This window comes from Neomonachus schauinslandi, chromosome 9 (genome assembly GCF_002201575.2).
Source record: "Neomonachus schauinslandi chromosome 9, ASM220157v2, whole genome shotgun sequence".
Lineage (NCBI taxonomy): Eukaryota > Metazoa > Chordata > Mammalia > Carnivora > Phocidae > Neomonachus > Neomonachus schauinslandi.
The window spans coordinates 112,041,165-112,055,244 of record NC_058411.1 but is presented as its reverse complement, the minus strand read 5'-3'; the positions used below and the strand labels follow the sequence as shown (position 1 = coordinate 112,055,244).

Here is a 14,080-nt window from a genome sequence, read left to right as displayed (position 1 = left end):
GAGTCTGCTTGGGATTCATGTATTAGGTCTTTGTCCATAGATCCTGGCTCATAGCTCCCCAAACCCTTGGAATTTCCTCAGTGTTGAGAGTGATGAAGGTGTCTTTTGTTATATTAATGAAGGTAACGTTTGGACTGCACTCAAGAGCAGGATCTGGTTGGCAGGAGATCCAACCATGTGTTAGAGTGGGATCTGTCCCACTCCCTGACCTCCAGGGAGAGGAAAGGGGCTGGAGGATCAATCAGTCAATGGCCAAAGCCTTAGTCAGTCCTGAGTATGCAATGAAGCCTCCATAAAATCCCAAAAGGACTGGGATCAAGAGCTTCAGGTTAGTGAACACACATAGCGGGGAGAGTGGGGTGCTTGGAGAGGGCACGGAAGTTCCGTCCCCCTTCTCCAGACCTCCCCCTGTGTATCTCTTCATCTGGCTATTGATTCATATCTTTTGTCATATCCTTTAATAAACTGGTAAACTTAAGTGTTTCCTTGAGTTCTGTGAGCCACTTTAGCAAATTAAAGGACCTAAGGAGGAAATGGTTGGAACCTCCAATCTGAAGTTGATGGATCAGAAGCACAGGTAACAGCCTGGGGCTTGTGACTGGCAACTGAAGTCAGGGGTGAGGGGCAGTCTTGTAGGACTGAGCCCTTAACCTGTGAAGTGTCATGCTATCTCTGGGTAGGTAGTGTCAGAACTGAGTTGAATTCTTGGACACCCTGTTGGTGTCTGAGAATTGCTTGGTGTTGCATGTGTGGAGAGCCCCCATGTCGAAACTGGGTCCAGGAATGCCCAAAGATCTGTGAATATACTAAAAGCTACTGGATTGTATGCTTTAAGAAGGTGAATTGTATGCTATGTATATTATGCCTCCATAAAGCTTTTATTTAAGAAAAAGGATAAAAACAAGAGCTGAGGCCCCATGGGTGATCCTTACCCCTCCCTCTGCTTTGGCATGCCGGTGCCTTCACTTGGTGGAGAAACGTGGCCGTGCCTGGACATGCTCACAGCGGGTGTGTTTCATGGTCAGCCCATAGATGGGGGTTAGATCTACTTTCACACCGTCTGGCACACTGAACTCCAGCCGCTGCAGCAAGATGGCTAGGAAGAGGAAGATCTCCCACTTGGCCAGGAGCTCCCCTATGCACCGGCGCTTGCCCATGCCAAAGATCATCACCTTCTCACTCAAGATCTTGTTGATTGAGGTGCCATCAGCAGTGAGGAATCGCTCTGGTTGGAACTCAAATGGATCCCCCCACACCTTTCTGCAGGAGGAACAGAGGAGATGGGATTTCTGGATGGGGGAGACCCTGGGAGGAAAAGCCTTGGGGAGACTTCTGTGGATGGCACCAGTGTTAGAATAGATTGAGAGTAATGAGAAGAGAGTGGAGAGAGAAACCAAACTGTACTTTCAGGCTTATTTCTTTTACAAAGCTCTTTCTAAAATGATTGGCCTTGGGGCGCCTGGGTGGCTCAGTCGTTAAGTGTCTGCCTTCGGCTCAGGTCATGATCCCAGCGTCCTGGGATCGAGCCCCGCATCGGGCTCCCTGCTCCACGGGAAGCCTGCTTCTCCCTCTCCCACTCCCCCTGCTTGTGTTCCCTCTCTCGCTGTTTCTCTCTCTGTCAAATAAATAAATAAAATCTTAAAAATAAAATAAAATAAAATGATTGGCCTTGCAAATGGTGCTTTGTCATATCAATTTGTTATTTTAAAGAAATAATGTTTCAACTAAAAGAAATTAAAAGAAGGAAAACATCTCTATCCTACTCAATATACAAGGGGAATCAGCAGTATATCCTGGTTTATGCTTTATTGTTTTGGAGTAATTGTTGACAGCATCCCTTTTCACACTCAGAAGTGCCTCAGTTTGGGTGGTAAATTATATGGTCCCCCTACCTCTAGGCTAGAGTGGGATTTTCCAAAGAGAGGTCGCTGGGCCATTGACATCACAATCACCTGAGGTACTCCACTTCACCCACCAAAGTAGAATTCTGGGGGATGAGGCCCCCTAATCTAACCAACCTTCTGGTTATTTCCTATGTACACTAATGTTTGAGAAACATGGACCTAAATTTTGCTACTTAGAACAGAGTATATATAGCAATTGAGGCCCCACTCCTCTATTTATACCCAGTTCCTAGGGGGACAAACAGCCTTCCTGTCTGCTGAATCTCATGTATTTTTCTGTGGGGGTGGTATACTCACTGGTCATGATTGACATGCCACTGGTTTATGAAGACACAGCGTTCCTTGGGGATGTAGAAGCCTTTCAGTGTCGTGTCCCTTGTCGTGCTGAGGAGGGAAGAGGGCTCTGTCAGGCTCAGGGCAGGAACACTGGGGCATGTCTCCGGGAGCTACTTGCTCCTACTTCCCCCCCACCCCCCGGATAGCTTGCCCTCCACAGTCTCCATAGTCTCCATATCCTACACTGGGAGGGACTATCAGGAGCAGGGAAGGGATGAAACTATCCTTCCCCTTCCTCAGCTCCTTCAACTTCAGCAAGTGTTTACTAAACTTTTGTTTGTGTCCAGCTGTGCACTTGGTCATCCTTTGGAGCCAAGAGACAGGCAGTCTGGGCTAGCCCTGGGGAGTTCCCAGCCTGGCTAAGGAGTCAGGCCTTTTGCTCTGGGAATAACTAGACCAACATATGAGTAGAAGTAAATGTTCACTAACTCTCTTGACATTGTTAAAATCTCAGGACATAATCAAGGACAAATGACTGATCAGAGAATGAAGCTGTGCTAGCTGGGTGAGTCAAGAAAGCCTGCTAGTGAAGGGCAAGTTTGTGATTGACCTTGGACAGGGATAGGATTCTGGTAGCAGAGGAAGAGGTTAGAAGGCATTCCAAGCAGAAGGTCCAGCATAAGCAAAATTGGAGGTTGACTGCATCATGCTGGCCAGGTGCAGTGAGGCCAGCCTGGCTGGGTTGAGAATACTTGTAGGGAGGGAATGTGAGCAGAGGTGAAGGAGAGCTGAGGTCAGGAGTGTGACTTTCTCCTGAAAGCTGGGTAGTTTGATCATGGTTGGACTGGTTAGGGGCAGCCTAGAGGTTGAGGGTCTGTGAGGAACTTGGTGACACAGCCAGAAATGAGAGGCCAAGGTCTGAGCCAGGGCCAGGGCTGAGAAGATGGGAGGAAGAAACATGGTGAGGACTACAAAGGTGGCAGGTAGGGTTAAGCTGGCTTTACCTGTGCGGGATGGTGAAGGGGACGAAGGAGGTGTGTCGGAAGATCTCCAGGATGAAGGCCTCCATGTAGGGCAGCTGGGGTCTGTCGGAGAGCCGGGGCTGCCGGGCCCTGCCAGTCACTGTGTCTGCAGAGAACAGAAGACCAAACAAGGCTTAGGGCTGCCCTGACTGCTCCATGGCATCTAAGTCCCCTATTACGTGGAACTATGCCTTCTATATCTGAGGCCCATTAACCACCCTACCCCCAGCATGTTCTAGGCAAGAGTGGACACCACTGTATGCCCAGGGCTGCTACATAGTAGGTGCAAAACAGCTATATGGACATTGAAGAAATGACCTGGGGATCCCAAGTCTTCTCTCAGCTTGTACATCTCTACCACATACCCAACTCCTCCTGGATCTTTCTCTGTATCTCAGGGTTTGTCACAAGGTATATGAGGCTCCAGGAGATGGCCGTTGTGACGGGATCAAATCCTGGGCAGCATGGTGCAAGGTGAGGAAGGGAGGAAGACAAGAACAAAAAAACAGCATTTACTAAGCACCCAGCACTTACGTACCAAGCATTGTTTTCTCTGCCTCCTTCCCCCTACATCCTCTACCCTCCATGAGTTTCCTGAAGGCAGAGACCAGGTCTCCTCAACACAAATTTGAGTCACTAGTTTCATAATTAGCTGCTGGAATTACAGGGATCTAGACTTACAGGCTAGAGAACCCCTTATTGTTCAGGTGGGGAAACTGAGGCCCAGAGGCCAAGAGGGGCTTAGTTGAATTCCCACTGGGAGTTGTTGGCCCAGCCTGGACTCAGACCCTGAATATGGGCCAGGTGTCTGTGTCCCACACCATCTGGTATGTGGTTAGCAAATGATCGGATGGACTCAGGGGCCGGGCAAGTCTGTGGACGAACAACAGGCACTGATGGATGGAAGGGGCATGGGTCTGGTTCCTACCTGCCCCAAAAATATCATTGATAAGGCTGACGATCTTCTCATGGGGAATGTGGCCACCACCAGCTCTGGAGCCCTTCTCATTGTGCTTCAAGAGGGCACCTGTGATGTCCTGGATGCTGCTCTGTGGGGACACAAGCTTGGGGTGCCCTGGCACTTCCCGGTCAGACCTTGCCTTACCCCACAGGGCACTCCTGCCCGGCCTCCAGGCAGTAAGCTGGGCTTCCTGGGGGAGCTGGTAGCAGCCCTGGGTGCCCTTCCTCCCAATAACCCAAAGGGGCCAATTTCAAGGGAGGGGGTTGGGGGAAGTGCTGGGAAGCCGAGTGCCACCTGAGCTGTGGATTAGCTTCTGCCAGGGTTCAGGTTCCTGCAGAACAAAAGCCTTCTCATGATAACAGCCCCCCCCACACACACACACATTGTGGCACTCTGCCAGGGCCCCATTCACAGGCAAATATCTCTGGGGCTCTGAGCGACCCTGAGAGGGAGACAATTGGTTGAGAACACTGAGGCCTGAGAGGGAGAGGGATTGGCCCCAGGTCACACAGCCGATCCAAGGCATTCCAGAGCCTTCCTAGGCCCTGGCAGCACATCAGCAGTGTGTGTACCTGGAGGCTGGGTGAGAGTGGCTCCACCCAGGCCCTGCAGGGTGTCCCCGCACCACCAGCACCCTGAGCTCACCTCGTCAAAGTCCTGGTAGTGCTCCTGCACAATTTTCTGCAGGAACTGCACTAACTTCTGGTTAAAGGCCTTGAATCTCTGCAAGGCGGGGTTGGGCATATACTGCAGGATGGGGAAGAAGTCCACAGGGTTCCCGGAGGAGGCAGTCTCCACAAAATCATTGCTGCTCTTTATGAGGCTGAGCATTTCCTCATTGCTCTGAGGGAAGTGCTGCCCAAAGCACATGGCACCAATGACATTAGCCACTGAGAGCAGCACTTGGTTGTAGGGGTCAAAGTGCCCAACTTCTGCCATCTGTTCCTGCAACCTGCTGAGGAGGGCCTCGGCCTCCTTGCTCACATGCTCTTCCAGGTAGCAGGAAGACAAGGAACCCGGGTCGGAGGCAATGGAGAAACTCTTCAGGGCGTTCTGGGCCAGGCGCCTGCGGGCAGCCCACACTGGTCCAGAGCCTGGGCTGAAGGACATGCTTTGGCCATTAGTAATCAGAGTGAAGCTGTAGAGGTCGGGCCGGCCCTTGAAATCCTCACCCTGCCTCACTAGGGCCTGCCGGACAGTGTCCAGGCCGCTGAGCACCAGCACGGGTGTGGAGCCAATGTGGATTTGCAGCATGTCCCCATAACGCTGGCTCAGCCTGGACAGCGCCAGATGTGGGTTCTTCCCCAAGGTCAGCACGTTCCCCAGCAGGGGCCAGCCCCAGGGCCCCGGGGGACTCTTCAGGCCTTTGGGAACCCGAGGCTGCCAGGCCCTGACCACCCAGAGCACCAGGCAGAAGACGGCAGAGGCCAGGAGAAGCTCTGTGGCCATCTGGGACAATGCCATCTGTACCAACTACCAGGGAAGAAGGAGGAGCCAGGCTGAGTGTCAAGATGGAGCCATTCCTTCCTTCCTTCCTTCACTCCCTCAGGCATATGTTTGGTGCTTGGCTCCCAGCCGGACACCAGAAAGACTAAGATACACCCACCGTGGGTCCTGTGTCCCAGGAGCGCACCCTGAGAGCATCACAGAACCTGAGGCCTGGAAAGGAACCTCAAAATGCCCAACCTGACCCTCCCCTCTGCCCGTCTCCTCAGTCTCCAATTCTGAGGCTGGAGTGGAGGCAACTGACACTTCAAAACAGGGAAGCACCCTTGCCAGGCCCCATCTCAGGGTTATTTATGCTCGGCATTGTGCCAAAGGGTCCGTGCCAATGCTGGCTTCCTGCCCATACCTCCTCCTACCCAGGGAACAGGGAGCTGCTCCCACCCAGCAACACCAAGGAGGCCAAGGTCCCACCCAGGGCTGATGCGAACGACTGGTGACGGCCCCTTCCCCAAGGCACTCTTTACCACATCCAAGGAGAGCACCTCCTCCCCATCCCCTCACAATATTAGAGCCTGAGGTCGGGCTGCAGCCAGATCCATGGCTGCCCCCGTGCCAGGTGGGGACCCCTCCCCATTTCTCCATTTGAATCACGCTAAGGGTCCTTAGAGATGGCCCAGTCCAAGCTGCCAATTGAAAAATGGAGAAACTGAGGTCTGGAGTTGGGCAGGAAGGACTAGAACTCAGGCCTCCTACACCTAACCCAGGGTCCCTTCATTCCTCCATCTTCACTGGGTCCCAGGATACATTGGGCAGGGGGTTCCCAGGGACTGGAAAATGAGCCCCAGAAAGGTACCTGTAGACGGAGGTGCTTGAAATCAGCAGGCTTGTGGAGGCTGGTACAGAGCTTCTGGCTCTGGGGGAGGGGACCTTTTATAAATACCACCCTCTGTCAGATTGGCCCGGCCATCCTGGTCACCTGATATCAAAGTTACCAAATGAAGCTGGAAGGGTCAGCCCTTGGCCTTGGGCCATGATCCCTCAGCTCCACCTACTACCTGTGGCTCAGGGCAGCTCTTCAGGGAGAGGTGCTATGTCCCTAGGGAGGAATGCCCAGCTCTTTTCAGGGTCCCTAGGATCAATAGACTTATTTTTTTCCAGGGCAGGGCAGGTGCTGGGAGCAAAAGTCTTCTGGGTTGTTTCAGGCTCCTTTCCTACCGCCCCCATGAGGAGAGACCCTGCCTGAGCCCTCGGACCAGGCTGATCTGCTCCTCTCAGGAAGGGTGCTCTGTAGCACCCCTCCAACCACCTGCAAAACCAGGTAGGGAACGGGCATGCTCTGGTCACCTCTGAATTGCAGCCCAGGTCCTCAATCTGAAAACAGATGAAAAGGCTGCTGCATTCTAAAGGGCGACCCCTTAGCCCTCCTTCCTCCTGGTAAGAAATGACAAGAAACTTAAAATCAAATGAAGAATATCCATGCTGTGAGCTGTTCTTCATGGCAACTGACTTAGATTCTTCAAAACAGTCAATGTCATTAAAAAATAAAAGGTCCTGGGTTCCTGGGTGGCTCAGTTGGTTGGGTGTCTGCCTTTGGCTTAGGTCATGATCCCGGAGTCCCAGGATGGAGTCCCGCGTGGGGCTCCCTGCTCAGTGGGGAGCCTGCTTCTCCCTCTGACCCTCCCCCTCCTCGTGTTCTCTCTCTCAAATAAATAAATAATAAAATCTTTAAAAAAAAAATAAAAGGTCCTTTTCTAGAACAAAGAGCCTAGAGACAGAACAACCAAATGCTAATGTAAAATTTCACTAGACCCTAGACCTAAGAAAAAATGTTTTAAAGCTGCAAAAGACATTTTTGGGACAATTGGAGGCACATGAGCATGGACAGAAGATTAGAAAATATTATGGAATTAATGTGTATTTCCTTTTTCAAAAAAAGATTTAAATGATTTATTTGAGAGAGAAGAGTGCACAACTGGGGGGAGGGGCAGAGGGAGAGGGAGGAGCAGGGATTGGGAGGAGGATTGGGGGGATCCCAAGATACATCCACCATGGGTCCTGTGTCCCAGGGGATCCTTGGGGATCCCAAGACCCTGGGATCATGACCTGAGCCAAAAGGCTGATGCGTAACTGACTGAGCCACCCAGGCGATCCTAATGTGAATTTTCTTAGGTGTGAACATAGCATCGCTGTTATGTGGGAGGATATTGTAGGAAATCTTCTTAGGAGATGAATGTTGCAGCATGTTAGGGGTGAGGTGTCAGGATTTCTGCAACTTACTTTTAAATGATTCTGTTTAAAGATGAAATCGGAGAGGGAGACAAATCATAAGAGACTCTTAATCATAGGAGACAGACTGGGGGTTGCTGGGGGGAGGGGGGTACCTGGGTAATGGACATTAAGGAGGACACATGATATAATGAGCACTGGGTATTATATAAGACCAATGACTCGGGGCGCCTGGGTGACTCAGTCATTAAGCGTCTGCCTTCGGCTCGGGTCCTGATCCCCATCGAGCTCCGCATCGAGCCCCGTATCGAGCCCCACATGGGGCTCCAGGCTCCACGAGAAGCCTGCTTCTCCCTCTCCCACTCCTCCTGCTTGTATTCCCTCTCTCGCTGTGTCTCTCTGTCAAATAAATAAATAAAATCTTTAAAAAATAAAAAAAAAAGACCAATGAATTACTGAACTCTACCTCTGAAACTAATAATACACTATACGTTAATTAATTGACTTTCAATAAAAAATAAATGATTCTGTTTAAAAGTGTACGTCCATGTGCGTATGTATATAGAGAGGAGAGCGAGTAGATATGGCAAATGTCAGCTATCCGAGGTCCTAGGGGAAGGTATGCGGGCGTTCAGTAAAAGTAAAGGAGACTTCAGGTAGCAAGAGGGCTGTTGCTTGGTAAGGAGTTCCACAGTGATTCTCTCTCCTCTCCCCGGGAAGGCAGGAGGAACTCTCCATCTCAAGGAGCCATGTGAGGAAAGTCCAGGAGACCCTAGCTTTGAGAGCGGGATACCTGCAAGAGGGGAGAATGGCTTCCCCTTCCCAGCCAAGAGGCCAGGTGGGTTGAGGAATGGGGAAGGGAACTCTGCCATTTGTATATTTATCACATACTTTATAGAGCTTGATAGTTATGGGCCCAGTTGTTCTAAGAGCTTTACATGTATGAACGAAAAACATTCTCAGTAATCTTGTGGAATGGAAATTAACACTATTTTGTTTTGTTTTGTTTTTTTATTATTATATTATGTTAATCACCATACATTACATCATTAGTTTTTGATGTAGTGTTCCATGATTCATTGTTTGTGTATAACACCCATGCAGGACGTGCCCTCTTTAATACCCATGCAGGACGTGCCCTCTTTAATACCCATCACCAGGCTAACCCATCCTCCTACCCACCTCCCCTCTAGAACTCTCAGTTTGTTTTTCAGAGTCCATCGTCTCTCATGGTTCATCTCTCCCTCTGATTAATACTATTTTTATATTACAGTGGAGTAATAGAAGCACAGAGAAGTGGTGTAATTTGCTCTAGGTCCCAGAGCAGTGTGTTAGAGCTGGCACCCAAACCTTCAGAAGACTGCTCTGGACCAGCATGCTATGCACCTGCCTGGAAAGTATCCCTGGACTTGGGGGGAGCAGCTGAATTGTGGGGGCAGCAGAGGGCAGCCTGCATGACCAGAGTGGGGTGCAGTACCAGGATATGAGTCTCCTGAGAGTCAGGTAGATATCCCGTAGGGATGGGACCTCACTGCAGAAGAGAGGGACCCCTGTGGGGGTGAGCTGGTGGGGGCGGGCAAGATGTCAGCCAGGGTCCATCAGCCACTTTGGGACTCTGTGATGTGAGGACAGTTGGGGCTCTAAGGCACTTGATGAAAAGCTGGCCGTGGAACATCTGCGACGTAAGGGCATCCTTAACCCAGAGAGATGATACACAGTACCAGCCAGATAAAAAGAGATTGGCTTCTCCTCCAGCACCCTCCCCCTTCGCGCCCTCTGATGGAGAGGCCAGCAAGGTGGGGGGCAGTGGAGGGAAGGAGTACAGAAACAGAGCAAACTTCTCCCCTTCCCACGGGGTCTGGTTGGGTCCCGGGAGGCTGGGAATGCTCCCTACCTAAATTGGATATGAGAAGCCATGTGTGATTTAGATTGGACTGGGCTCTCTAATTCCTGAAAAGGAGAAAGCTGTGGGGTCAAACTGGGCTGAGGTCAAGGGGCAAGGTTGGGAAGTCTGATAGAGCTGCAGAGCATGTTTGAAGACCTTGGCTGAGAGAAAGGACAACTGTTTTCTGTCTGTATCTCTACTGGGTTCAGCTCACACAATAAAATGATCAAGGTCTGAGGCTAGGCTAAGTTTTATTTACAGAAAACTATTTCTCTCTTTCTGTCTGTCTGTGTCTCTCTTGCCCCCACCTCCCTCCCTCCCTCCCTCCCTCCCTCCGTCCTTCCCTTCCTCACCCTCCTCTCTACCTCTGTCTCTTTCTCCCTCTCCCTCTCTCTTGCTCTCATTCTTCAATGAACTAAAGTCATACTTTATTCAGATCTCCTTAGCTTTTGCCTGATGTCTTCTTTTGTTCCAGGGTCCCATCAGGAAGACACCACATAGTACTGAGTGATCATGTCTCATTAAGCTCCCCTTGCCTGTGACATTGCTCAGACTATCTTTGTTTTTGATGACCTTGACAGTTTTCACGAGTACCAGTCAGGTATTCTGTAGGATGCCCAGTACTGGAATTTGTTTGTTTCTTTCATGATAAGGCTGCGGTTATGGGTAATTGGTAGGAAGACCAAGAAGGAAAGTGCCATCTTAGTCATATCATGCAAGGCTACATGTTGTCAACCTGACTCAGGAGGGGTGATGTTGGCCTCGACCAGCTGGCTGAAGTTTGTCAAGTTTCTGTATGGTGAGTCACTCCTTCCGTCCCTTTCCATACTGTGCTCTTTGGAAGAAATTCACTGTGAGCAGCCCACATCTATGGAGTGGGGAGTTCTGCTCCCCATCCTTGAGGTTGGAGTATCTACATAAAATATTTGAACTTGTACATGACAGACTATCTTTATTTTTAATAAAAATCTTAAAACTTTTAAATTATAAGATCCATCCAGAAAAGTACAGCTATCATGTACAGCTTGAATTTTTACAGATTTAACAAAACCACATAACTAGCCATCAGATCAAGACACAGAACATTACCAACACCCTAGAGCCCCCCCCTTGTGCTTCCTCCCCAAGGGTAACCACAACCCCAACTTCTAATAGTGTAGATGAGTTGTGTCTGTTTTTGTTCTTTATATAAATGAAATCATGCTGTGTGTACTGTTTGTTTGGTCATGGAATATTTTTTTAATTAATAGATTTTTAAAAAGATTTTATTTATTTATCTGAGAGAGAGAGACCTAGACAGAGAGAGTGAGCATGAGCGGGGGTGGGGGCAGAGGGAAAGGGAGAAGTAGGCTCCCTGCTGAGCAGGGAGTCTGCTGCAAGGCTCGATCCCGGGACCCCGAGATCATGACCTGAACTAAAGTCAGACACTTAACTGACTGAGCCACCCAGGTGCCCCTTGCACACGTGCTTGTATGTATTTCTGCTATGTATAGACCCGTGATAGACATGCTAGGCCATAGGCTAGACATATGTTCAGTGCTAGGAGATTCTGCCAAACAATTTTTCAACATACTAGATATGCCCACTAGCTATGTATGAGGGTCCATGCTTCTCATGCTCACTACCATGGAATATTTTTAATATTTTTCATTTTATCCATTCTGGAGTGTGTATTGACTACTTCCCTTTTTAAAATCCCTCAATACTTCCCATAGATTTCAGGATAAAAACCAAACTCCTGGGACACCTGGTTGGGCATCTGCCTTCAGCTTGGGTCATGGTCCCAGGGTCCCGGGATCAAGCCCCACGTCGGGCTCCCTGCTCGGTGGGGAGCCTGCTTCTTCCTCTACCCCTCCCCCGCTGTTTGTGATCTCGCTCTCTCTCTGTCAAATAAATAAATTAAATCTTAAAAAAACAAAAAAAATCCTTTGTTTAGCACCCAAAGGCTTCAGCAGCAGCTCTTGTTCACCTCTCTGGCTCTGTTTGCCCCCATGAACCCCCTGCCCCACCCCCATCGTCTTCTCCATATGTCTGTCCCTTTGCTTGAAACTCATGCCCCCATCCTGTGTTCTCTGGTTAGCTCCTGCCTATCATTCTATACCCTGCTCAACTGTCACCACAGGCTCCACACTGCCCTCCTTCGTGCTGCTTCCCCTTTGGACTGTGAGCTTAAAGGTTGAGGTGGCCTCTGCTTCTCTTCTTATCTCTAGTATCTAGCACTGGGACTGGCACACAGCATGCATTCAGAATAAGATTTGTTGAATCAATTAGTGTTCCCAAGTAAGAATGCTAACCGGCACAAGAGCTTTGTGAAGACTCTGCTTTGGGCATTTTCCTGCATCAGTTTTATGGAACTTGCTATAATCCTTATGGTTAAAATTTATTGAGCACCTGCTATGCCCTAAGCTCTGTGCCGTGTGCTTAAGGTCGGCCATCTCTGGTTTAGCTTCATAGCAATCCTATCCTGAGGAGAGGATCCCAGGGAAACACACAGGGCTTGGCTAAGTTTAAGGTGAGGGGAAGGGTGAAGGGCACTCCTGGGTCACTCAACAAATTAATTCAGTGCACATTCATCAGTCTGGCTGCTGGTCAGGGCTCAGTAATTGACAGCCCCTTTTCTGCTCCTTGGGTGAGTCCTTTGTGCCTCTCATCATTCAATTCTCACTTCTACCACGGCTCTGGTCACAAGGGGCTGTGGTTTTTGGCTGGCCCATCGTTTAACCCAAACTCCAGCAGAGACTGTGGGCCCCTTGAAGGCAGGGGCTGAACCCCTTTTGTCTCTGAGCCCAGACCTGGCAGAGAAGGAGCACCTTGTTGGACACAGGTGAGTCATTAAATCTAGGGAGTCTCAAATCTACAAGATATGGACCTGGAGCTTCAGTCCTGGACATCCAGTCAACTGCTGCATGTGTCCACCCCGAGACCCCCCTCTCACAGCATCCTCATCATGCCCAAATGAAGCACGTCACCTCCCCACACACACACTTTCCCTCTGATCCTCACCCCAGCCAGAAACCTGGGAATCCTGGAAGTCTCCTTCTGTCATTCACCACTAGCAGAATTCTCAGGATTCTACAGTTTAAATACCTCTTGGGTCTCACTCCTTCTCTCCATTCCTGTGGCACTGTCTGCAGAAGGCTGTCAGTACCGCTTCCCGCCTGGGCTTTTGCAGGAACCCCCTACTTGATCTCACCACCTGTAGGCCTGTGCTGTCCCATAGAGCTTTCTGCAGTGCCAGAAATGTTCTCTGTCTGTGCCATCTGATAGGGTAGCCACAAGCCACAGGACCCAGTGGCAAGATGAATGAGATCATTGCAGACTTACTGAAACTCCTCTTTGTCCTCCAGATCCAACCCCCCGCTCTTGCTCTGTGCACCGAGAGGCTGAACTCTGCAGACTCTATCAGTGGGCTGCCCCCATCCTCTGGCTCCTTGTTGGGTTCAGTCAATAGGAGGCACTAGCATGAGATGCAAGGGTGGGAAGAGAATGAGACTGGCATACTTTTTCTCCACAGGTCCCAGCAAAGTCACTATGGTAGGCCACAGCTCCTGCCAGGCAGTCTTCCTCTCCTTAGTCTCTCTCTGGGTCCAGGAAACACCTTCTTCTTGTCCCTTCCAGCCCAAGAGAGTGAAGGCTTCTCTCTGTTACTAATTGTATGGTACCACACTATCCTGTGTTGGTTTCCCCAAGCCCTGCCCACACCTTTGTAAACCGTCCTTATTAAACTCTCACCAATGACCCAGTTTGAATGGATCTTGTTTCTTGCGAGGACCCTGAATAATAAATGGGTTCTTTGCAAATATGTGACCCACCATCCTTGGAACCTCGGCTTTTTGACCCAAGCTACCTCCCTCTGGTCACAAGATAGCTGCTGCAGTTCCAGCCATCACATTCAGACATGACAAGGGCCAGAGGGACAGGACTGCACCTCTTGCCATGTATCCTTTTTCAGAGTGAAGAAGTCTTTCTCAAAAGCTGTCCCAGTTGACCCTGTTTTCAGAATAGCTTGCCTTGAAGCATTTTTTCATTAAGGGAATTCCCCTGTCCTTCCTGTGGCTTTCAGTAAACAATCACAAATATGTTCCAGAAAGTATTTGGTCCCAGCTATAATAAAATTACTCTTAGTAACAAACAAACAAACAAACAAAAAAACGTTGTCAGCCAAATGCTCTTGGATGTGCTCCCACAGTGTCTGCAAGGAGGTGGTCTCATTCAGACCTATCGGGGCACAGCCTGGTTGCCCCACCTGCCAGTGACAGGCCACTTGTCAGACTTGGGAACCCTATCCTACCTGCCCCACCACTTGTAGACACCCGATGGCCATTCCTTATTTTTCATCCTGGGGAATAAAAACTCAAGC

At 49.9% G+C, this 14,080-nt stretch overlaps 1 protein-coding gene across 4 annotated transcripts; it reads right to left on the bottom strand.

Moving 5' to 3' along the window:
- Nucleotides 1–869: 869 nt before the first annotated feature.
- On the bottom strand, nt 870–6,509 carry LOC110584050 (cytochrome P450 1A2). Of its 4 annotated transcripts, none has more exons than XM_021694095.2 (8): nt 6,463–6,503; nt 4,809–5,636; nt 4,131–4,251; nt 3,568–3,657; nt 3,185–3,308; nt 2,202–2,288; nt 1,173–1,260; nt 965–1,096 (listed from the first exon to the last, which is right to left on the bottom strand). In XM_021694095.2, the coding sequence occupies exons 2-8, from the start codon at nt 5,625–5,627 to the stop codon at nt 1,052–1,054; spliced, it is 1,374 nt and encodes a 457-aa protein (XP_021549770.1). In that variant the 5' UTR covers nt 5,628–5,636; nt 6,463–6,503; the 3' UTR covers nt 965–1,051. The 4 variants fall into 4 exon arrangements, with proteins under 4 accessions (XP_021549769.1, XP_021549770.1, XP_021549772.1 ...); XM_021694097.1 differs by having other exon boundaries at nt 1,046–1,096; nt 1,173–1,256; XM_021694094.2 differs by having other exon boundaries at nt 870–1,260; nt 6,463–6,509.
- Nucleotides 6,510–14,080: the final 7,571 nt, after the last annotated feature.

Coding starts and splice junctions, on each gene's coding strand:
- LOC110584050 (XM_021694094.2), bottom strand. CDS start 5,627: ATGGCATTGTCCCAGATGGCCACAGAGCTTCTCCTGGCCTCTGCCGTC. Junction 4,252..4,808: donor ACTACCAGGACTTTGACGAG/GTGAGCTCAGGG, acceptor GTGTCCCCACAG/AGCAGCATCCAGGACATCAC. Junction 2,289..3,184: donor CCCTTCACCATCCCGCACAG/GTAAAGCCAGCT, acceptor TTCCCTCCTCAG/CACGACAAGGGACACGACAC.